Here is a 25,369-nt window from a genome sequence, read left to right on the forward strand (position 1 = left end):
CAACTTACTGCGTCCAAATGCATTTTAATTGCACTAAACTATTTCAACAACCAGTGTTGCCTTTCTTATTAACTCTGAGAAGCTCAAAATGAAATTAAATAAAATCTTCCAGTTTTACGTTCCACCTAGGCTAAAGGAGATGGCGATGATGAGAAATGGATGACATGGTGGAATGAGTAAAGTGGGAGGAAACGGGAGAACCCAGAAATTATCCACAAACACGGTGTTTGTCCACCACAAAGCCCACTTGGCACGAGCTGGGATCGAACTAGGGACCCCATGCACCAGAGCTGAAAGCTCTACCACTAAGCCAAAGTGCCTCCTGGGAACCTCAAAGTTTTTCTCACTTTCCAGAACTTCATTTTGCTCTTTTTTCGTGTGCTCAGTTGAAAACTATTAAGATCTATATTCTTGTTAATATAAATCCGCTAGGAGTTACACATCAGCATTTCTTAACAGAACACACACACACACACACACAAAGAGTCAAATGAAATTCTGAGAAGTACAAAAAAAAATCCTGAGTTTCCTAGAGCTACTGTCGAAGACAAAGAAACTACTGAAACAATTTATTGCAATTAGAATACAATTGGACGTAGTAAGTTATTATATATATATGGTGAATCAAAAGGGACTTTACAACTATGAAAACTCAGATTGATTTATTTATGTAGCTTACAAACATGGTTTTCGTGTCATTTTGTAGGTTCAATTGCGAGGTAGATCCTAGCTCTGAGCCCTGGTAGGAAAGCCGGTAAGGTTGAAACAAACACGGTAAACTTGGTGAACCTCCAAAAGAAGAAATCAAGAGGTGTCAGGTCAGGTAAACGTGGGGGCCATGCAATTCGGCCGATTTATTTACCTGGAAAGCGGACATTTAGGAAATCCAGAACAACGGACAGGTGCAGTTCAATAAAACACTTATGCTACTGATAAATACTAGGCCTATTGAGAGGATTTTTTACCATACTTTGTACGAAATTTACATTGTACAATTGTCACAGACTTGGATTCTTCAAACCAAAACACACAACTAGCACGCTCGGGACCAGTAAAGGCAGCTGTATTTGTTGCAACTGCCGCTAGCGCTTGCGATGGCTTTTTTGTGAACTAGTGTACTACGCGAGTAAAAATTTGATGTATTTTGCTACAAAAAGACACCAAAACTATGTCTGTAAGATAATTGAATAAATCAATATTAATTTTCAAAGTCCTTTTTGAAATTATATACCTGTATATCTTACAACTTAAGGAACATTAATTTTACGATGTCTACATTTTGAAGACAACTTGTAATATGAAAGAAACTCGGAATAGTGTCTCTAAACGGAAGCTGTCGCTGATTATCTTTTTCAAACGTATGATTTATCAAGCGATGATGATGTATCATATGGTAGCGGCTTTTGAGGGAAGTCACAAAGGTAAAAGATTTAAATATTATCACTACAAGCTAAGAGAAGAAAGCTTTAGAAAGCTGTATACAAGAGTTGCCACATTGTAAGTATAATCTTTCTTCCCTGAGATTTTTTTTAGTGAGAAAATTCAGAACTTTCACCGTTGCGACTTTCCCTCAAGAGATGCCTCTGATTACAATACATAGTTTTACCTCCTATTTTTTGCTTAAAGAAACTAGAAAGACAATAACACAACACAATATTCCGTTCTGCACTTATTATTTTATATCGAATGTAATGTTAAATTATTTAAGAATATTCTTATTGTATTACTTTACCTGACATCTTGCCGCGACATCAGCGTAATACCCTGGGTGTCCTCCAACTGATTCACAGGTAAAACCAGTAATTGGAATAGTTGAGTACGATGGATAATCAACTCCTGCTTGCCCATATAATGACTGCTCGAGAGCCCAGCCTCCTTCATGCCCATGGTCTCCATGCCCATGATGAGTATGGCTTTCTACCAGTGCAATTCCAGTTGTAGTTCCTTGATTCACTGTCGTTACAGTCGGTTTCACAAGATGAATTCCAGATTCAGGCTTTACGACTTGTAAAGTTGAACCAGGATTTACTAATTGAATTTCCTGAGTTTCTACTGGGGGTTTCACAATTTGTATGTTAGGCCTCACTACTTGGAGTTCACCTTCTACAATTTGAAGGGTAGGAGGGTTATTGGGTCTTACAACTTGTATATTAGGTCTGTGGTCCACTACTTGTATTGTTCCCTGGTTTACAGGTTTTGTTACTAAATGTATATCTTGCCCCTGATTTGCATTCGTAGTTTCTATTATATGTACTTGGTCACTCTGAGAAGGATTTACAATTTGTATTCCTGATCCTAAACTAGTTGAAGGTCTAACTAAGTGTATAGTTGAGCCGTGAAACTTGTCATCAAGCACATGAAGTCCAGAATTTGATTCTACGATATGTATCTGCGGACGCTGGTCCGATACTTTTTCCTCCACTACTATAATATTTTGTGGTGGACGGTCTTGAGAGCTATGGCTTGTATCTTCTCCATGATGATGGTGATGATGGTGTCCGTGATGACCATCGTGGTGACTTCCATGGTGGTGGTGATGATGATGATAATAATCTTCATTGTGGCTCTGTGGTGGTGGAGGGGGTGGTTGGGGTTGGAGCTGAGGTTGGGGTTTTTGCTGTTGTTGCCCGGTAAATTGTGTTGTTACAGAGCTGCTGAAATAGGAACTTTCGGCATCATCATCAATGCCTTCAGTGTACTCTAATATTGACCCATCAGCAGTATCATGGATAACGTAGTACCCATATGGACCAATATAGTGTCCGTGTTTGTCCCTTTTACGATCCCTATCTACAATGTGCAACTCTGAAGTTTCAAAATCATCTCCAGCTAAGTGAATATCAGCTACTGAAGATGAACCTGCCTCTAAAAGTGGTACTTGGTTTCCTGTATAATCTCCTGACACGACGTAAACTCGAGGCACAGTTGACGAGAATGGACTACCAGGGAGATCATCTACATATCCTCTGTTGTATGGAACCAATGCGACAGCAACTCTTTCGCCATTGTCTCTTTCAATAAGGGCAGTTGGGATACCTTTCGATCTTACATATCTGGCGAATGTCCCATCACGTCGCTTACTACCTCCCACAACACAAGGACTCTTCAAAGGAATTGCTACGAGATTTCTTAATCTTTCCCGTGCTACCGCAGCTTTCCTTCTTTTTTCCTCCTCAGCTGCAAACGATTGGATGGTGTAGACAGTTGTCACTTTTTCTATTGGTCCTGGTCTTCTTTCTACAACTTCTTGTTGTGGTTCTGGTTGAACCTGAATTGGGTTTCCTTCATCATCAAAGTTATAAATGGTCGAATATCTATTTACGGATACAACTGTTGCTCCTCGTGGTCTACCTGGGATTATCTCCTCAACTATTTCTTCAGTTGGAGGATACTCTATTTCCTCTATAGGTCCACCTATGTACCTTTCTTCTTCATATTCATTCTCCTCCGCTTCTGGCAATCGAAAACCAGGTCCAAACTGGTACTCATTTTCATTCTCTCCTAGGTTATAAACTGCTTCGTATTTGGCTTCATATGTATACACTTTTCCTGGTTTCTTACCATCTGCTAAAATGGGAATTCCATTCTCATCCAAAACCTCTCCTTCTGAAATGTAATTCGGGTCTATAGGAATTTCTTCTCCCGGGATACCGCCATAGATGTCTTCTGGATCAGCATATACTGGAGGCGCATTGAACTGGGCTGCAGGAACAACGTCCGATGGACTACTTCCTTTGTTAGATTCTCTGGTATGAAGTTCATTGTTTAACGCAGCGGCGTTAATACCTGCATCTTTGTATTTTGCCCGCCTGTTATTATCAAAACCAAATCCTACAGCGCGAGGCAAGTTTCGATCATATTCTCTGCTCTCTCTTTGTTGTTGTTGCTGCTGCCGTTGTTGTTGTTGTTGTAGCTGCAATTGTTGTTGTTGTTGTTGTAGTAGCTGTTGTATTTGTTGTTGTTGCTGCTGCCGCTGTTGTTGTTGCTGCTGCTGCTGTTTCAGTCCTTCTGTTGACCCACGAGAACTCAGTGTCGAATAGAATCGACGTTCATGACGTATTTTACCGATATAACTTGGCGTATCACGACTCTGTTCAGGAGTTGGTTTACGTGCCTCAGGATATTGCCCACAAGTAATTCCGAACACCAGTAATGCTGAAAGATAGAAATCAAAAAAACTTTCTTTAAAAAATGAGCCATTTAACACAACCTTGAATGTTCAAATATAAATTAATAAATAAAATAATATTACATAGGACTAAATTTCTCAGAATAAACTATAGCAAATACAGCTTAAAGTTTATACCTATTTCGTTGAAGGCCTTCTTAATTTATGTATTCATTAGTTAAGCTAACATAATTCGTTATTAAGTACAATAAGAATGATTTCATTCCTATCTTTACAATGAGGATACATAAAGAGTTATATAGGATGTTATATAAATGTATCACAATATTTTGAGAACAAATTTCTCACAAAAATAAGAAAAGTTCATATACGCCTGTGCTCAAAAATGGATAGTTTCGGAGTAATAGGGTGCCAAAAACGTGAAGTAAGTGAACTTTAAAATTTCGTAGCTCCACTGTTATGGGACTTATCGCAGTCGGGTCAAGACATCACTGAGGAACTGGTATGTGAACTATCCAAATATCAATGTTTAAGAATGCTCCAGTACTTTCACACTAATTTGTAGAGAAGTTGGTGGAGAGTGATCAGGTACTCCCAAACAGCCTCTGTAAAAATGATTGTGCAAGTACTGGAGCATTCTTAAACATGGATATTTGGATAGTTCACATACTAGTTCCTCAGTGATGTCTTGACCAGACTACCTTCGGCTCTATAGTAGTGAAACTATAGACCTTTAAAGTTCATTTTTTCACGTTTTCGTCACCCTGTAACTCCGAAACTATCCACTTTTGAGCACAAGTCCATACGATTTTTCTTTTTTATTATTTTGATGCGAGAAATATGTTCCCAAGTAACACTCTGTATAAGGGTTAAGAGGAAGTATGAGTAGATACAGCTAATAATAATTAAAAAGCTTCTATTTAACATAGGCAATAGACAGTGTTTATTACACGTCTCTGGCCTATGAAGTTTATTTTTGAAAACTATAACATAATATTAGAATAGTAGTCACCAAATTACATTCCTAGAAGTAGCGAAAAGCTTTCCAATATTTCGGACATGTTAGTAAATTTCCTTTATCGAAGATTAAAGTCTTAATGCAAGTGGGGGCCGCGGTGGCTCAGTGGTAGAGCGTTCACCTCTGGTGCTTGGGGTCCCGGGTTCGATCCCAGCCCCCGCCAAGTGAACTTTGTGGTGGACAAACACCGTGAATTGGGTTTCCTCGGGGTTCTCCCGTTTCCTCCCACTTTCTTCATTCCACCATTTCATTCATTACTCATCATCACCGTCTCCTTTAGCCTAACCGGCATAACCGTGGGACGTAAAACTCAAAGATTTCATTTCATTTCTTAATGCAAGTTTAGCAAAAGGTACTTCATATGCTTGTACTCTCAGTATTAGTGGATATTTTTAAATTTCTATAATTAACGAAGTATTTTTTAAAGTAACTTTAATAAACTCCGTTTTATGTGGGGGCTTTACTAAAAATATCTTCATTTCTCTTTAAAATTAAGCTACACGTAAATACACTTACAAAACTATTGCCTGCACTAAATAACTTACTATTTTCCAGATTATGCAAGTACTTTCCTTGGCACTAATTTTGATGTATCTTCTGCCCACGGGTGGGGCCACTCGGCCGAAAAAGTGTAAAAAGAGCCTTTTCAGGCCAGCCACTCTGAATGAGGTTTTCCTGGGTTCTCCTCATTGACACCAGGCAAATGCCGGGGTGGTACCTAACTTATAGGTCCTAGGTCGAATCCTTCTTTCCCCAATCCTTTCTTCCTTCCCTTTCCCCGGATTGTGTGCTCGCCAAGGGACGCCAACTCTCAAAAAGTGACGGGCTGAATGGCCTTAAATGCCGAAAGCCCAGAAATTTAAACCCTACCCCTACTCTTCTGCCCACTGTACAAACTTGCCTAATCTGGAAAATAATAATAAACTATTTGGCATAGCTTAAACAGTTTTGTAAGTGAAAATGAAATTAAGTCTTTCAGTTTTACGTCCCACGATTATGTCCTTTATGCTAAGGGAGACGATGATTAAGAAAAGTGAATAATGATGGAAGAATTGGTGGAATGAGAAAGTGGAAGCAAATAGGAGTACCCCCGAAAAAACCCACTAACACGATGTTGTCCAGCATAGGAGATCGAACCAGGACCCCCACTCATCAGAGGTAAGCACTCTACCACTGAGCCACCGTGCCCGACATAATTTTGTAAATGTACTTACGTATAGCTTAATTGGGGGGGAGAATAAAGACTTTTTTTGTGAAGTCCCATATTAAAAGGAATTCATTACATTAGACGTTAGGTCGAAAAATACGTTATGGAAATTTAAAAGTATCCACTGAAACTGAACGTAAAAGCATATGAGTTAGTTTTTACATCACATGTGTTAAGTGCCTATTGATCTTCGTCAAAGCATACTCGGTAATGAGTCCGAAATATCGGAAAGCTTTTTGCTGCTTCTAGGAATATAATTAGGCAAGTACTATCTTAATCTTGAAATATGTATTCCATACGTTCTATCAGTTATTGTGGCTGAATAATTCAATGTAATTGACAGATATGTTAATAAATCTGTATTGATGAAAGCATCATGATTATATTAAAATTTTAATTTATTATATTAATAACCGAAAACTCTGTAAGAAAATCATTTACTAAAATAATAAATTTTAACTAAAATCATTTACTAAAATAATAAATTTTAACTTCAATGTTCGTGAAGCTTACCGGGGAAAGTTTCGTGGGCATATTAAAGTTCTAATTTATTATATTAACAATCAAAAATTCCGTAAGGAAATCATTTATTAATGCAATAAATTATAACTAATTTCATGAAGCTTATCGCGGAAAGCTTCATGGGCATACTAAAGTTCTAATTTATTACATAATTTATGAACAATCAAAAATTTTGTAAGGAAATCATTTATTAATAATAAATTATAAGTTAATATGTGCGAGAAACTGTACCGATGAAAGCTTCATGAACATATTGAAGTTGTAATTTATTATATTAATAATCTAAAATTCCGTAAGAAAATCATAATATAACTTTCATATGCCCATAAAGCTTCCCAATGGTACAGTTGCATTAATGATATCTATCGTTTATATTGAACAATTGTGCTGTTTAAGGAAGAATCATAGACTACGACACATGTAATGGAAAATGTTAATGGTCCATGTGAAATCGAGGCTTTTAATTCACACTAGCTTTACCCACTAATGTTTGCCTCTTAAGGAAGCATTTTAGTTTAGATATTAGTATATCCCTAGAATGGTCGGGTGAAAAAAGTTTCATAAACGGTCAGGCTGGGTCTGAGAGACCCAAGAAAATAAAACTGCATAATTAATCTAAACCATGTTTTTAAAAATAAAAACATATTTTATGCTAATTACAAGTATTTCTAAAACAGAAAAAAACATTTCAGCACAAAACTGGTGTTTTTGCTTATTTTTTAAAAAATATCTGTAAATGTTTACATATTTTTGTTAGTAAATTATATGAACTTTTCTAGAAAATTATAAGAAAAAGAATACTTGATTAAATGTTGTTATAGATAAGTAGTATTTTAAAGGACACTTATAAGTTTATTTACCATAACCTAAGGCAGCACCTATGTTGAAATATACTGAATGTCAGGGGGTCAAGTTTTTTTAGTTGTCATTGTTGGCAAGATTGTTATCTAATGGCGAGAGTGGGTGGAATTTTCTCAGCAGCGGCAGCAGAGAATAATTCTTCACTCTTATCATTTTCTCCACCACACTCACTATTACTATCATGATCAATTAATAATTCAAAATCAGGATCTGCGTCGGAATCATCCAGTTCACTCTCATCATCATATAAAATTCTATGAATTTCACTCACAGAAAATGTCCCACGTTCTATTATGTTCTAAAGTTGCTCAAAATGAACGTTGAATGAAATGAAATGAACGTTGAACGTCTAAAGCTGAAATGTTGTTCGTATATACACACTCAAAAAATGTCGAATAGGTAATCATAATCAAAAAGTAAACTTCCTACAAGATTCTTAACACTAGCAAAAAAAGGTACGTGAATGGTCGGTCTGGGTCTGATAGACCCACGCGAGGTTCAGAGCTCTATTAAAACCAAACTAACAATAAATCAAACTGGTTTGGAACGCTATCGGTCGTTTCAGGAAGGTATACAAAGTTACAACTCAAACCGCTAACTTTAAGTTGAAAATTTTATTTAAAATATAAGTAGGTGGGTCTCACAGATCTGGCCCGACCGTTCGAGGGTTAAATGGACTTTCGTTTGAAAAACTATTTAAATAAATAACTTTTTATATATATAAATAAATTATCATATGAGAAAAAGCAGCATTATTTGAAAAATATGAACATTTATTTGATGTGAGAAATTATAATTTTTGAGATGATTGTGAAATAACATTTATTGAGAAATATTTCATTCTGTTAATAACAATAATTCAAAATATATAATAGTGCACTAATAGCTGACAGTAGCTGTGCTGAATGACACCAATAGATGGCGTTTTCGTACAAGTGGTTTGCATATTTCAAACTATTGTGAAGATTTAATTGCAACTTTAACAACTGAGTTTCATTTCAGAATGTGATACTACGGCAGGCTTACAAACTATACGAATTTAATAATCAAATTTGAAGCATTTCATTTACAACTACTGGTTATAATGGAATAATAAGATTAAAGATAGAACCTGTTCCTCGGGTTCTGACTTCATATCAAAAACCATTTACTCACTTGTTTTTGTTCATGGCGGTAAGTGTCGAAAACGAAAATAGTTAATTTCAACCACTTCAGATTTGAATAAGGGTTATCGGAAAAGACAGAGCCTATTCTTGGGACGCTGAATCGATTGTAAAATACCTCTTCTCAATATTTCTTACCGCCCTTACTCTATGTAAATAAGTATTGAAACCGGAAGTACTAATATATTTCAACTTCTTCTGGATATTTGATAGAGTATTGTAGTTGACGATATGTTCTCTCGAGACGTTAAATCGATTGAAAAAACCGTTTGTCACTATCTATGACCGTTTCTGTTCTACAGCAATTAACGTTGAAATTCGAAATGGCTGCTTTCTTAAACCACTTCCGGTTTTAATAGAATGTTAACGATGGAATTTATTTTGAATAAGTGTGGATATTCGATCCATACCAATTGACTGATCACGTATTACCAACAGCCAACTGCTACCCAGTAAACAGTTATGTCGATAATACTTTTATTTTAATTACTGTTATCAGTGTGTAGATATTATTAATGGACAATGGTGAACCATGTATTAGTTATTGATTGAACCAAATAAGAATAAAAAGATGCACTTTCCTTTCGTTATTTTTCTCCTACTGTTGATTTTATTCAATGTGTTTAACAAATCATAGAACGAACTTCACGAGAGATGTGAATGACTGAACAAAAAAAAAAAAAAAAAAAAAAAAAAAAAAAGCTGACTAATGCCTTTCTTTCGTTATTTATATAATATATTGCAATCATCTCACAAACTGTGGTATAAACAAAACTGAATTAAACCAGAGAAACTTCATATAATTAGACCTACACTACCAAATTATCTTCTCTTTATTGTCGATTTTCGAAGACAGCGGCTGTCCAATGATTCTAGATAGAACTTCCGTATACCTTCAGCTTTTTGTCCTCGTGGTCGTTTAGCATATTGTTACAACCCGTTTAAACGTGCGTGATCCTGGGAAGTACAGACATAGCGAACATAGCCTAAAAGATCATATATTCTTGGCAGAACTACTAGGAACTGTCAAAATCGAGTAAATAGAATAAACTGAGTTGGATATGTGGAAATAAAACCAGAGTTCTTGAACAATGACGCTCTGAGGTAATTTCACTTAATTTCTGGTGGAAACGCTTATAGGTAGACAACAACCAACAAAGAATTTAGGAGAGAACAATGAGAAGCCAAGATAGCACAACAGTATTGCCAAAGTAATAACCTGCACCTCCTGTAACATCTTTTTCCTAATCCGAAACCTGTCTCTCTTACTCACAGAATAATGTGTATAACCTTCAATTCGTGCCTCCTGAAAATTCTGCTGTTCGCAGTCAGAAAACCCAAGATCATACAATCTGGATTTTTAGTACTGTTCACCTAAGCTAATCTTTAAGATGCAGATTGATAATGTTTTGGTATGAGCTGGAGATCTGCATTCTTCTATTCTAGATAGCTCTGTATTCTCTCTAGTTCTTTACTATTCTTGGGACGCTGAATCGATTGCAAAAGCCATTACTCGACATATCTACTCTATGGAAATTAGTTTGAAATTAGAAATATTAGTAAATTTCAACAACCACCGGTTTTGGTAGAGTGTTGCAGGAGACAATACGCTCTCTTGAGACGCTGAATCAATTGCAGAGAATCGCTTGTTGCTATCTATTATCCTTTTCGTTCTATGACTACAAAAATTGAAACTGGAAATGACTAATTTGAACTTCTTTCTGTTGGAATAGTAGGGACTAACGGAGGAAATGGAACCTTCTTGGGATGCTAAAGCTTCTCAATATCTCTTTCAGGTTTTGCTCTATGGAAATCAATATTGAAGCCGAAAGTACTAGTAAATTTCAAAAACTTCCGGTTTCAGTAGAGTGTTGTGGGTATTGATAGTATGTTTCTTTGAGACTCTATTCGATTGCAGAGAGCCCTTGTCACTATCGATGATCGTTTTTTGTACTATGACGATAAATGTTGAAACCGAAAATGGTTAATTTCAACCAATATCGATTTGAATTGTGGGTTATGGGAGGAGATGAACCTATTCTTGGGACACTAAATCTATTGGGAAAAATTCCGCTTCTCATACCATTTTTAATCTGATACCTTTCGATAGATGAACGGACGGACATAGCAGTTCCACAAGACTTCCATCTCTTATGCATAGCATAGTTTGGAAGTATAGTAAATATTGGAATTACCTGTACACTGTGAACCTTTCGATTTTTTTTTATTCTTTTTTTATTTTTTATTTTATTTTATTTTATTTTTTTTTTTTTTTTTGTTTTTGGCCTCAATATGGTTTAAAGTTTACCTCTTCCATTGTTTAAATACATTTATTTTATTTTGTGTTTGATTATTTTAGTTTCTATTTCTTATGTTATTGTTTTCAATCAAATATAGCTGACAGTATTATTTTAAGAAATTCTAACCATGTTTTCCACTTTGAATTTATATTTATTCTAAATAATGAACAGCAAGTTGTCATCAACTGAGAACGACATGTGAGCAAATGAGTAGAATTATTCACAAGATTTTTGCTTCTCCTTTCAAAATACAAACAAATAAAACAAAATAAAACAATGTTATCAAACTAAACACCACAATACACTGAGCAAAGCTATCGATAAAAATATATAAAAACACAAACACATAATAATTTCAACACACTAACTGTGTCTTCATCAGACTTCTACTTGTGGCTCCTTGGGAGTTTGTAACCTCTTACATAACTTTCGGAGATCAACTTTTAATTATGCTCCGTCCCTTCATTAAAAAGTAACAATTGTGTTTTTCCACTTTCATGTGTTCAACTGCACACTTGTCTAATTAAAAATATACCTTTTCGCTGAATACATTCTTGTTTAATAATTAATACTTTTCTGACCATAGTATATATTTATTTATTAAAATTAAAGTAAGTCGTAACAGTTTCAATAACTTAAAGTTATCTTCATCAGATGTTAATTGGCAGAACAGTTTCAATAAATTAACGCCTGATGAAGATAACGTTAAGTTATTGAAACTGTTACGACTTATTTTAACTTTAATAAATAAATATATACTATGGTCAGAAGAATATTAATTATCTAAGTAATAGTTCCAGAGTCAAGAAGTTAACGTCTGATGAAGATAACGTTAAGTTATTGAAATTGTTACGACTTATTTTAACCTTTAGATACATTTCGGGGATCAAATTGACCCGTCAAATATTCTTTTTTGTATTTTAAGTGTGTGATTTTTTAAAAATTATAATGGTTCTTTGTGACATCTTTCAGTAGGCCCTTCTGTATGATTAGTTTATAGTTATTGAATAATATTATTTATAATTACGGTGTAGAAATGTAGTTATTACATGTACTTTGTATTTTCATTTGGGGGGTTAGTTTGACCTTTTCTTCAATTTTATTCTTTTTTGGTGGAATTTTGTACAAGATTTCATATTTAAGTTATGATGGTTACTACACCGTCTTTTATAAGCGCAAGAAGAAGAAGAAGGAGTGTAAGAAAAAGGCTTGATGATTCTCTAATTGCTGGGAGATTTTATTACGTCAGATAACTGATGTCTAATGACTGCGTCTATTCTGATAGGTTATTGTTGTGTGGTCGAAACAGTCTGGTGAAAGATGAGTGGTCTCACAAACGATGAAATTTTGCAGGAACTTATTTTAGAAAAGACTGAAAAATGATAACAGTGATATAGAAGATAAGAAAAAAACAATATGGATTTTTTATCATTCTTCTGAGTGTGAAAGGTGTAATATAGTAGGAATGACATCGTCAAGGGAAGAGGCAAATTCAAAGAACAGGAAGCGATGTTCAGTATGTTCCGCACTCAACTTGATAAGAAAGCTTCTACTTTGTGCTACAAGTGCAAAAAGTATATCTGTACATTTCATACAGTTTCTTTATGTCATAAGAGTGTGTGATGAATGATTTTCGAACTCGAATTTGAAACAAAAATGTGTTGTACATACTCACGAGTATAAATTTATGTACGTACATTTGTACTTAAATTACAATATGAAAATAAAATCTAATATTATACAAACAATATTGTTGTAATGCTGAATACATATGCTTATGTAGTAATAAAAATAAAAGTAACATTATGCGCGGAAAGAGGAATGACAAGTTTAAAACCCTTGTACATAAAAGATGAAGAGTTCACTCATTGTATAAGTTTTGCAATGTGCACTTACATATCAAGGTTCGCAAAGATAACAATTTATTGTGAAAAACTGATAATAGTTATATTTCTTGAAAATATAAGCGAGATTCTATGTCTATGGAATTTATTCACTCACTTAATGTTAATACAAAGATGGAGCCTTTGTATCTAAATGGGAAATCATTAAGAAAATACTGCGAAAAAGTATTGATTAGGTCCTAACGGTAGGTTTTAAACATGAATTACAAAACATTGTTCAAAGAAATAAAAAGAAAAAAGAAAGAAAATCAAGGGGTCAAACTGACTCCCAAATGTAATAACGTAGAAAAAGTCCAAAACGAATCCAAAGGTTAATAAATAAGTATAAACTCTGGTCAGAAAAGTATTAATTATTTAAGTAATAGTTCCAGAAACGAGATAGATATAGTTACATTCTTGTCCTTTAATTATCCTTGTTTATGTTACCTTATTCATTTACTTTTTAATGAATGAACGGAGCCTAGTTAAAAGTTGTTCTCCGCAAAGTATACAAGAGGTGACAAACTTCCAAGAACTCAGCAGGAATGGAAGTCTGATGAAGACACAGTGAATGTGTTGAAATTCGTAGGTGTTTGTTATTTTATATATTGTTACCGATAACCTAGCTCAGTGTGTTGTGGTGCTTAATCTGACAATATGGAAAAAGTGCCTGATAGAATATTTTTTGTTTTCAATTTGTCGCTAGTTTAAAAGCAGAACTACATCTATAGGTAACAGTGTTTTGGGCTTTTGCTTAAATTGGCAGATCTCGGAGCAAAAGGAAAACTTTTTATATATAGCCTTTTTAAGATTGAAAGCTACTTGTCATATCAGAAATCACTGGCATGCTACTTATCTGTTCACTAGCCAATTAGAAGGAACCATAAAATAATAACAATCAATACACAAAATATAACACAAATTACCACGGGCTACCTCTCACAACTTGTCGGCCAACTTGTGCTTCGCAGTTGGTATGTTGGCCACTCCTGAAATATACTAAGATTTTTTTCTCTCTACAGTCCAAGATAAATATTAATTTATAATGATTTAAATGACGATCACAATGAAATGGTACGAGGTCGCAGTAACAATAGTTGGTAGTTATTTTCAGAATTGAATAGGATAGGATCATGATCTATTATTGAGGTTTGTCATCAGCTATCACATAGTTTTAAAGAAATAAAGAGAGTTCTGTATTGCTCAAAGTATTTAAGCCTTTTGAATTTAATCGTAAAGCATGATCATTATTGAGCTCCCTTCCAAGATTAACCTATCTTGAAACAAAACGTCAATTTATCTGTTTAGAAGATAGTATCTGTTCTTCTACAAGAATTTAATGAATAATCCTTCAGAGCCGCTCAGTAGAAATTACTATAGAGTATACAGTTAGTTAAGAATATCACATTAGTAAAAAAATAAAAAGAAAAAATTCAATTCAGAATAAAGTTTACGTAGAGTTTCATACTCATTCAAAAGAAGAAATGTAATGACATGAGTACATAAAAAAAGAATATAAAATAAACAGAAATATTTTTGGGTGATATTCTTTTTTAAATGTCGTTTCTATTAATTGTTTAGGTGTGTCTTTCTGATTGCTCATGCTTCTCGTACACAAGATCACACAACAAGACTGCTTTCATGATATCTGAAGCCATCATCTACCTTTTTAAGTATTAAATATAGACAGGTATAAAGACTTTTGTGTATTTAATTTTGTTGGATATATTTTAATTTAAAAACGGATACCACACATTACGTTTTATTTCTGTAAGTGAACTTTAAAGTCTTAATCACTTTCACCCTCATTTATTTAAACTTTTTTTTCTCCAAAATACGAGTATTCTGAAATCCAACGAAGAACTTTTCAATTAAATTCGTGACAAGTTTTCTTATTTATAAACTGTTATTCAATAGGATAGTTGGTAATATTGGTTTGTTGAATAGTAGGACATCTAAGATTTTGACATCATGATCGAGTTGGATACGTATTTCTTAATAATGAGAAACATACCAATGGCTTTAATTACATAATTAATTATCTGTTAGCTACTAAATGCTTACGACGAGAAATTTTAATATAACTCGTTCCTTTTTTTTTAATTCTGAAAAAGTAGATAAAAGCAAATTCCCTTCCCCCCATTCATTGACGTGAGAGGTCATCTACTGAAATCATCACTAAATGCAGAAGTAGTAAACATCCTTAAAAGGAGAGTAACTCCTAAAACAGATGAAGATGAATTAGATTTATCTCGTTTCAAAACTCGGTTTGAACATAAACTTCGTTCAACTTTCTCTGAGCTGAGCTCCTTTAAAAAGTTAGATTATTCAGCTAGGTGAGTTAAGTTTATCTAGTTTAGAACTGAGTTTAGGCATTAACTTCGTTCAAGTTTCTCTGAGCTGATCACCTTTAAAAAGATAGCTTATTCAATTAGGTGAGTCACGTTTACCACCTTTTAAAACTGAGTTTAGGCATGAGTTTCGTTCAACTTTCCCTGAGCTGGGCTCCTTTAAAAAGTTAGCTTACTCAACTTGATAAAAAAATTAATAAAGCTAGAGTAATTTTAAAAAAATGGTTACTTACCAATATTCTCTCGTGGGAAAACTAAATATTCTCTCGAGTATCGGGACAACAAGCTAGTTCCGTCTTCAACGGTAAGGTAACAAGGATAAAACCGAATATAGAGAAATATGGTATGGGAACAGGAATACATATTACCAAATGAGTGTAACGTAAAAAATGGTTACTACAGTAAAAGAACAAGCAGAGCGCAGTAGAAGAAAGAAAGAGTTGAGTTTAAAAGTTGAGTGAAAGAGTTGGTGTCTATGATATTTTACTGTTGCCAGAACCAAAATACACATCAAAAGGTCGGTAGCTAGATTTTATCAATGTTACCAGAATCCAGATTTAAAGAAGGGTTTATATTAATGAATAAACAATAATTCTTTAATTTCTTGTTTTCTTTTTTCCCCTGAACCTATTACATTAACCTTTTCATAGTAAGTGTGTGTTGCTTTAGATGAAGTGACAATCCCGACATATCCTGTTCTTGTGACTTTTTTGATTTTCTAATGCTTTATTTAATTCGGGTGTTAATATTGCGTTTGATTTGACTTATATATGAAAAGTCACATCCACACTGAGTATGATAAATAACTGATTTATTTAATGGATCAACAAAATTACTTTAAAAATCGATTAGATGGTTTTCTAAGCTTTGGGGGGGGGGGGATAATGGAAGCAGATATTATATACTTTGCAAGAATACGTTGAATTTTTGTCGGTAATTGTGGAAAATAAAGAATTCATATCCAAAATTTTACTCCTTTGGGAATAACTGTTTTAGGGCTTGCACCGATCTATGTGTTTGATTAAAACATTTTTGTAAGGTACGCAGCTTATACCAGTTCTTTTGTCCTAAGGACTGTCCCAGAAATAAAGTAACCACTAGAAAATACATGTCAGAACTCCACAGACGCTTCAGTAGTATCTCATAGATGGCTCTGAACAAAGCCACATAACTGTAGTTCAAATGCCACAGCAAAGAGTCGCCTGTATATGAAAGTGAGCGCGGATTATCGAAGCGAAGAGAAAATTAATTCTGCACAAACGGTGCACTCAATGCGAAGGATCGCAAAGTCGGTAAATGTGTCGTACTCTGGTGTCAGAAAAGTGATACTCAAGTTCGGAGTACATTATACTACTAAAAATATAAAAGGAAGAGGACGAAAACCAGATACGTCTACTAAAACTTTGGAGGGAAAGATTCTGTACATTTTGAAGACGAAAAGACATTTGTCAGTTCATGAAGTAGCCAAAAAGTTACATACTACCAAATCACCAGTGCAACGGGTGAAGTCGAAACATAACATACAATCGTATCGAAAGCAAAAAACACCTCAGCAGAGTGCAGAGCAGAAACAACGTGCTAAAACCCTCTTTAGAAAACTTTATGGCCTCCTAGTGACAAATCTGTCTCGATGCATTCTAATGGACGGTGAAACATACATCAAAATGGACAAAAACATTGCCCGGGCCCCAGTTTTACACAGCAATGAAGGGTGAAATGCTTCGTGGTGCGGATAAGACTATCCAGGTGTCAAAATTTGACGCCAAAATGCTAGTATGGGAAGCCATTTGTTCGTGTGGTCTCAGAAGTTCAACATTTCACGCGAATGGTACAATTGGAAGCGAGATTTATAGAAATGAGTGTATTAAAAAGCGTCTGCTGCCCTTGTATCATAGACACAAAGTTCCCCCATTATTCTGGAAAGATTTGGCCCCGGCCCATTACGCCACTGCTACCACAGCACTACTAACCACGAATCAGGTGTGTTTCGTGACGAAAGAACTAAACCCACCAAACGTTCCCCAACTTCGCCCCATCCAACGCTACTGGGCAACTGTGAAGCGAATTCTCAGGAAGAAGGGTCAGGCTGCCACTAACCTCAAGCAATTCAAAAAATGTGAAACAATGCGGTCCGTACTATCAGTGAAACGACTGTGCGCAACTTAATGCAAGATATCAGAAGCAAAGTTCGAAAAATTCTTTCGGGAGCAGTAACAGTTGTTTTTGTTATGGGTTGTAATATGTATATGGCTCTAATGTTAAAGTCAAGAAGAACGCTGAGTTCAATTTGTGAACAATGGAGTAGAGAAACGCAATTCCAAGTGGTTACTTTATTTCTAGGACAGTCCTTATTTGATATAAAAACTGTATTTCATCATTAAGAACACTTGGGTGATCACAAATAAGTAATGCCCTATGAAAGGAAATCTTCCAAATATTGACTTTATACAGTAGTAGACTGGCTGAATAATGATGCATGGAAGTAGTGCATGCAGTGGCTTTTCAGTATACTTTTGCTATAAATTTATTGTGGGATCAGGTAATCAGTACGGTACATCTAAAAAAGGAAGATAGTTATCAGATTCACGCTCGAGAGCGAACTTTAACCTAGGATGCAGATTATTGAACTGTTCAAATATTTGTAAAAGAGTACTTTCATCACGTACAAGTAATAAAACGTCATCGGAGTAGCAATAATATCAACCTAGATAATATACTTAAATATATTCTGTTGTAAAATATAAGTTTATATCTAATTTTAAACAATATTTAACAGTATCGGAGATAGTATGTTCTCCATGGCTAGACCATCATTTTGGGAAAAATAGTCTATTTTACAATAGGATTCATTTAAGTGTTTCAGTTACCGTTATGTTGATGAAGTTTTACTACTTGTACGTGATGGAACTTTACAGATATTTGAACAATTTAATAATCAGCAAGCTAGGCTGAAGTTTACTCTCGAGCGTGAATCTGGTAACTGTATTTACTGATTACCCGATTCCACAATAAAATTATAACAAAAGTATATCGAAAACACACTGTAAGCACTACTTACATATATCACCAGTCAGCCTTTACAAAGCCAATATTTGGAAGAATTTTTTTCGTAGGGCGTTACTACAATATGATCGTTCAAGTGATCTCAATGATGAAATACAGTGTTTATATCAAATAGGATAAAAGAATTGCTATAACTTGCGTAGGTTACAAAAATTTTAAATCAAATACGTAGATCGGTGTAAGTTCCTAAAAGAAGCTATTTCTAAAGAAGGAAAAACTTGAATAGAAATTTCTTACTTTCCACAATTATCGACAAAAATTCAACGTATCCTTGCTAAGCATTACATATATACTTCCAGTATCCCCCTCGAACAACAACAACAACAACAACAACAACAACAACAACAAAAAACAAAAAAAAATAGCAAACCATCTTATCGGCTTTAAAAGTTATTTTGGTGATCCACTATATAAATCAGATATCGTGGCTACTGTGAATGTGGCTCTTCATGTATAGGTCAAACAAAGTGCAATATTAGCACCCAAATTAAAGAACGCATTAGACAATTAAAAAAAAAGTCACAAGAAGAGAGTATGTCGGATTGTCACTTCATCTAAAACAACATACAACATAAAACAGCTTAATGTGATAGATTCAGGAGAAAAAAATAAAGAAAAAAAGACAGAGAGATTAAAGAATTATTCTTCATTCATAAATATAAACTCTTCTTTAAATCTGGATTGTGGTAATATTGATAAAATCTAGCTAATTACCTTTGATATGTATTTCGATTCAGGCAACAGTGACGTAGCATAGACACCATGCTTTTTCCAAACTTAATTCTTTCTTTCTTCCCCTATGCTCTATTCGTTCTCTTTTTAATAGACATTTTTTTACGTTACGTTCATTTGGTGGTATGTATTCCTGTTTCCATATTTCTCTCGTCCGTTTTTATCCTTATTATCTTACCATTGAAGACGGAACTAGATTGTTGTTCCGATACGTCTGGAAGACAGTTAGTTTTTCCACGACAGAATATCTTGGAAAATAAACATTTTTTTCCTTTTTTGTAATATGAATCATCCTCTTATGCGCCTACATAAGTTTAAAGTTAACGTACCTTTGCTTATTTCGGTATTTTTATTTAGAGGGTAATGATTTTGATACTTACGCAATCGCCTGGTATCTTTGTCGAGGCAAATTTCACCTTCGTGTAGTACATGTTAGTACTTTGATGTCTTCATTGAAACAATAACTAACTTTATAAAAACATTGCAAATTTCTGGAAACTCAACTATCACTAGAAAATACCTTGACTTAAAAACTGATTTAAAAAATAATGAAAACGTTTACCTAAAAAGAGCACCATATATTCAAAATTAGGTCACCATCCGGAAAGTTTGTTGTGCTTTTAAGATGTTGTTGAGTTTAATATTTGTATAGAGATATTAAAGGACTAACATTTAAATTATCAACTCGATCTACGACATTAAGGTAAGATTTGCTTCTAGAAAGATACTAGAGAATTACATAGGTATCGAAATCACAGCCTTCTAAACAACAACAAAATACGCAAAAGTATATTGACTTTATTTCCTTCCTATTTAAATAATTGGGCATTACACTAAATATGTAAATTTATCTTATTATTCAACTTTGGTTACATTACGAATAGTGATTATTCAAAATATTATCGTAGGTAATTTAGTCGTTAAGTTGTTTCTGAACTCCATAATGCTAAATTTTCAGTCCTTACCAAAAGAAAAAGAAAAAAAAAAAAGTTGACAGGAAAACAAAACATACTTACTCCAATACATCTCTTTAAATCACTTGAAAATTGGATAAGGAATTCACTCTGTGGTGGTAATCTCAAATGCTTATAAGTGCTCTAATAATAATAATAATAATAATAATAATAATAATAATAATAATAATAATAATAATAATAATAATAATAATAATAACATTGTATAAGACATATTTTTGCTTGTAGATTTTGTTTTAAATATATAGGCAGAAATAAGGCTGTAAACCACACTACTAGATTGCACATAGCTTTTGATTCAAATATGGTCTGAAAATTTAGCTTTATGTGAATCCACGGATCAATGTAAACCAGTAGCGTCATTTCAGATTTGGCTTGGGCGGGACAAGACCCCTTGATATAATTAAAATTTCGCGTTTTTCACTGACTTACTACTATTCTATTGATAAAATCTATATAAATCTCAAACTTACCGGGGGGAAATGCCCCTCCCTGTCCCCCTAAATGACGCCACTGATATAAACATTCCTTAATTATCACGTACTTGTAATGATACCAATCAATCATCAAGACATCTACGAATGAATTGAGAATACGGGTGATTGAGTTCAAGATTAGTTATTAGACATGCATTCTATCAGTTCATTTAGTAATTTTAATAATTACTTTTACCCAATTATGAAATTATTAGACTGTAGCTTCCTTTTCTCTAGCGTAATAATCCTAACATTACCTAATAACAATGAATAAATATTAACTTTATTTTTAATTTCTTTTTTAATTATTAATTACGTGTATGCTATAAATCAGTCGGTTAAAATCAATCTATCTGAAATTATATTTATCCATTTTCCAAATTTAATCCTGCGTTTTGAAGTTAAATTTAGTTAAATTGTAGTTTAACAGTACTTTTCCCTCATATTAATAGATCTCAAAAACGATAGGTGATTATCTGCAAAAATGTGATTTAGTACTGGCATATATAATGTTATAATACAGTATAATACAGCATAATATATATCTTCGTATTCTTGTTTTAAATTTCGCATTATTAGCATACGACGAAATGCGAAAATTCCAAAGATGAGACCATATACCAATCAATAAGATTACATCAAGTTGAATAAAATGGAATGCCTAGGCTCAAATTTTCATGCGTAGTTTTTGAGACAATAAAAAAGCGAACTTTGATTTCACCATAATATTTGTGGTTCGTGTGCATTAACAATTACTGACAGCTTTTGTTCTACTGGAGAAAATTATTTGCTTTTTATAAACTATATCGGGTGTTCTAAAAATGGCGCCCATTGACTATAGAGCATTACTTTACAATTCAAAATAAAGCGAAGAACATCTCATAACTGTATAACTGTATACCTTTCGGGTCATCGTCTGGAGACACGAAGTGCACTATATGACATCACAGATAAAAAACCATAGAATAGACCTACCAATTTATCAAATAGTTACATAGATTCTTTCCAGATAGCAATTAATGTCGATAGACGTTGGTACGAGCACCATTCATAACAATCAATGTAACTGTTTGATGGATTCGTAAAGCAATCCTAATAGTTCTAAGTTAATCTACGACGTTGTCACATATGATTTTTTTTTTAAATTTCCTGTAATGGTTGAAGGAGGTTCCGGATGGTATGTCATTATATAGCATTTTAGTTTTATTCTGACCTGAAAAATAGCACTGTTGTTCTTGTGGATCATTTTTAGAACACCAGATATATATATATACAGGGCGTTTCGAAACAGCACCAACAACGTTTGGGAGATGGTTCCTGACACTGAGATAAGACAAAAAGTATAGACCAACCTGGGTGCACACATGCTCCCTTTCGGAGATATAGGCTGCCGAAAACATGAAAAAATGAACTTTAAAAGTCCATAGCTCGGACACTATGGGACCTACCGTAGTCGGTTAAAGCGTTTACTTTGGAACTAGTATGTGCCCTATCCAAATATCCAAGTTTCTCAATCCTGCGGTACATCAGTTGGCAGTTGGTGAGTACTTCAAATTATATGCCCGTAGCAAAACTCGCTCTACAAAAATTGTTGCGTGAGTATCTTACGATTTTGAAACATGTATTTTCGAATAGTTCCTAAGTGAAGTCTTGACCCCTCTGGATTGCCAGCAGTTCTGACTGTATCGCCGGAAACCTTTTCATCCCCCTATCTGTTACGTAACTACGTATACTGTCCTATAAAATAAAAGTGAGACTCCAAAGTAATACGAAAATACCTTCGATTACATTACTAATTTGCATTTTATAACTATCATCTAGCTTTTTTTCTATGTTAGTGCCCTCCTAACAAGATTAAAGTAACCTGGTAGTTCTTTAGTAACAGTTTTTGAAGGTTCTTAATAAAATCTATGAAGTTGTTAGTATGACTCAACTTGTTTAAAGTTAATTTTTCACCATATATTTCATGCTTTATAACAGTGAAATTATCACTACAAACGAATTGATTGTATGTTAAATATGTATATCTTATTTAGAAATTTTTTTTTAAAAAAAAAGAAAAAAGAAAAACGAAAGAAATTAATAATTTCTTTTCTCACTTTTATTTTATAGAACAGTACGCTTAGTCACAAAAAATGAGGGAGGAAAAAGGTTTCCAGCGGCAAAGTCAGAATTACTGCTGATCAAGATCACCAAGAGAATCGAAATTATTCAGTAAGTACATGGGATCCTGAGTGATAAAGTTGGGTCCATTTCCTATCTTTTTGACTTATAACTGATGTTCTTAGGTTCCCATTTACTCTGAAATTTTGGAATCCACATCTTACTCGTATTTTTGTCATCTATGATCAAGGCTCCAGTGGAGAGCCGAAATGTTGAAAGTGTAGAATTTTTTCAAGAACCAGGACTTGAAGTGACAGTACTTTGTATTTATGTAACATGACTAGTCTCAAACTAAATATTTTTCTTAACTCAAACAGCATGTCTTATCTTATTCAAGTATGTTTAAAAATGTTCTCGATAGATATAATTTCTAACTTGATTTAGTACCTTAAATTCACGTCTCTGTTGAGGACATAGTGTGCGCCTGCGAAGACGGATGGTTAAGTTACCACGAGTAATTTTAATTCTCGTTATCTTGGTTTCGATTTCCGATTGGAGCAGAAAACATTCGGTATTAACAGATTACTGAAGATAATTATGGAAATGATTGAAATAAAATTTACAGATTACAAGTCTACAAAAACCAAAATAAAAAAATAAAAAAAAAAGACGCTAGCAATTGATGTACTGGCCACTGTTATCGAAATAAAAGATATCTGTTCATCCATATTTGTTTGTGGGTTATTTGGTTGTCGAAATCAGGAGTCAATGTCGAAAAATTCGAAAATTTGGCCTAAAACATAATGTTATTTTTGGGGAAAGTTTAATGGATGAGTGCTCGTGGGTTTTCTTGGGGTTCTCCCGTTTCCTCTCACTTTCTTCATTCCACCATTTCATTCATTTCTCATCATCACCGTCTCCTTTAGCGTAACCTGCATAACTGTGGGACGTAAAACTAAAAGATTTAATTTTGCTTAATGGATGAGTACTTGGAATTCTCGCAATAGATGGCCTACTGAGCCGTATCTATCGAAACAGGTGACCAACCCAATATATGCTGTTTAAGTATGAATTACCTGATTCTGTCGTTGGTGAATTTGTAATTTTGTTATTTAACGTAAACAGCAGAATTAGCATCGGGTTGACGAAATGGATGAAGCGGCAGGAGTGTTGTATGACCGTAGAGTACCAATACGCCTTAAAGGAAAATTTTACAAAATGGTAGTGAGACCTGCCTTATTATTGGACGAAGAAGAAGATAGAGTGGAACAGAAGTTCCATGTTGTGGAGATGAAGATGCTGTTGTGGATGTGTGGAGTGACGCGGAATGAAATGATTCGGAGAGCAGTAAAGGTAAGACCAGTAGTAGAAAACTGCAAGAAAGTAGTCTGAGATGGTTTGGGCATGTAAAAAGAAGACCTTTGAAATACATAGCTCACCGAGTAGATGCTATAGAAGTGAATAGGGAATGAGCCCGAGGCAGGCCAAAGAAGAAGTTGGGAGATTGTGTTAAAAACTATATTTTGCACTGTGGTGTCACAGCAGATATGACACAAGATAGAAAGAGGCGGGGCACAGCGATCCGAAAAGCCGACCCCAGCTAACTGGGAAAGAGGTAGAAAAAGAAGAAAATCTAAGCAGTCAATAGAGAAAATGTTTGACTAAAATCACAATATGGGAACACATTTAGAGGACTGAGCAAAGAAAGAGTACGCTGAAATAACTATTTATGTCAGTTCTTTCGAAATGAGTAGACTGGTCTAAGTTAACTTTCAGTCATTGGAGTCAGTAATTATGTGGTTTATTACTGAATATTGCACTGTCCATTCTCTGCTCAACCATTGATGGTTTAGGTAATTTACAAGAGGCGGAAAAAACAGGTTATTTACAGGATGAAACAATGTAGAATATTGTGGTGCTCCTTTAGATTGTCCAGAAACGTCGAAAGTGTACACAGAACAATCGTCATATCCCTTCTGTCAGGAAAAGGGATGATTTCTTAAAAGTTAAAAACAAATATCTACATTGGTTAAATATGAGGGCAATGAACAAGAAACAAATGTTGTATTTTACACTAGGACTAAAAAATCAAGTCGATACACTTGTGTAATGATGGATAATCAATGTGTTGTTCGGTTAAATTACACAGCATTGAGTAACTATGATAAGGCTGGTTACTTGGGAAAATATTAATTCTAAATTACCGAACTGTCTAGACCAAAAGGCATTGTGGACTTTTATAGCTTCCCGCATGAAATCTCAATAATTATTGCATTACTCACAGTGTATGTGGACCACTGGAGTCACTTTGCTAGAATGCTGTCATGGACAAAGATCACACAATGGTTCTCGAAAAAATACAATATTATAGACTAGCATCAATTACCCGCTTTGCTGCGTTACATTAACAAAAAATAGTGATATGTTCCGTTAGTCAGTCAATTTTTACTTAAATCGCTCTTTGATATTGGTCATTTTCAATTTATTTTTATATATCCCCTCTCCTCCCCATGTTGCGGGGCACGGCATCGGAAGTGTCATTGTTCATCTCAGCGACCCCAAAAACTCTTAATTCGACACTGATATT

The 25,369-nt window shown here is 34.3% G+C and overlaps 1 protein-coding gene across 1 annotated transcript in view; it reads right to left on the bottom strand.

Moving 5' to 3' along the window:
• The window catches only part of LOC145681837 (uncharacterized), a 45,080-nt gene that overhangs the window by 12,891 nt on the left and 6,820 nt on the right, over positions 1-25,369 (bottom strand). Inside the window, exon 2 of the mRNA XM_081753447.1 lies at positions 1,728-4,155. Within this exon, the coding sequence (XP_081609573.1) occupies positions 1,728-4,155 (2,428 nt within the window). The remainder of the gene's footprint in view (positions 1-1,727; positions 4,156-25,369) is intronic.

The sequence above is a fragment of the Thermobia domestica genome, chromosome 1, assembly GCF_964235325.1.
Source record: "Thermobia domestica chromosome 1, izTheDome1.hap1.1, whole genome shotgun sequence".
In the NCBI taxonomy this organism is placed as follows: domain Eukaryota; kingdom Metazoa; phylum Arthropoda; class Insecta; order Zygentoma; family Lepismatidae; genus Thermobia; species Thermobia domestica.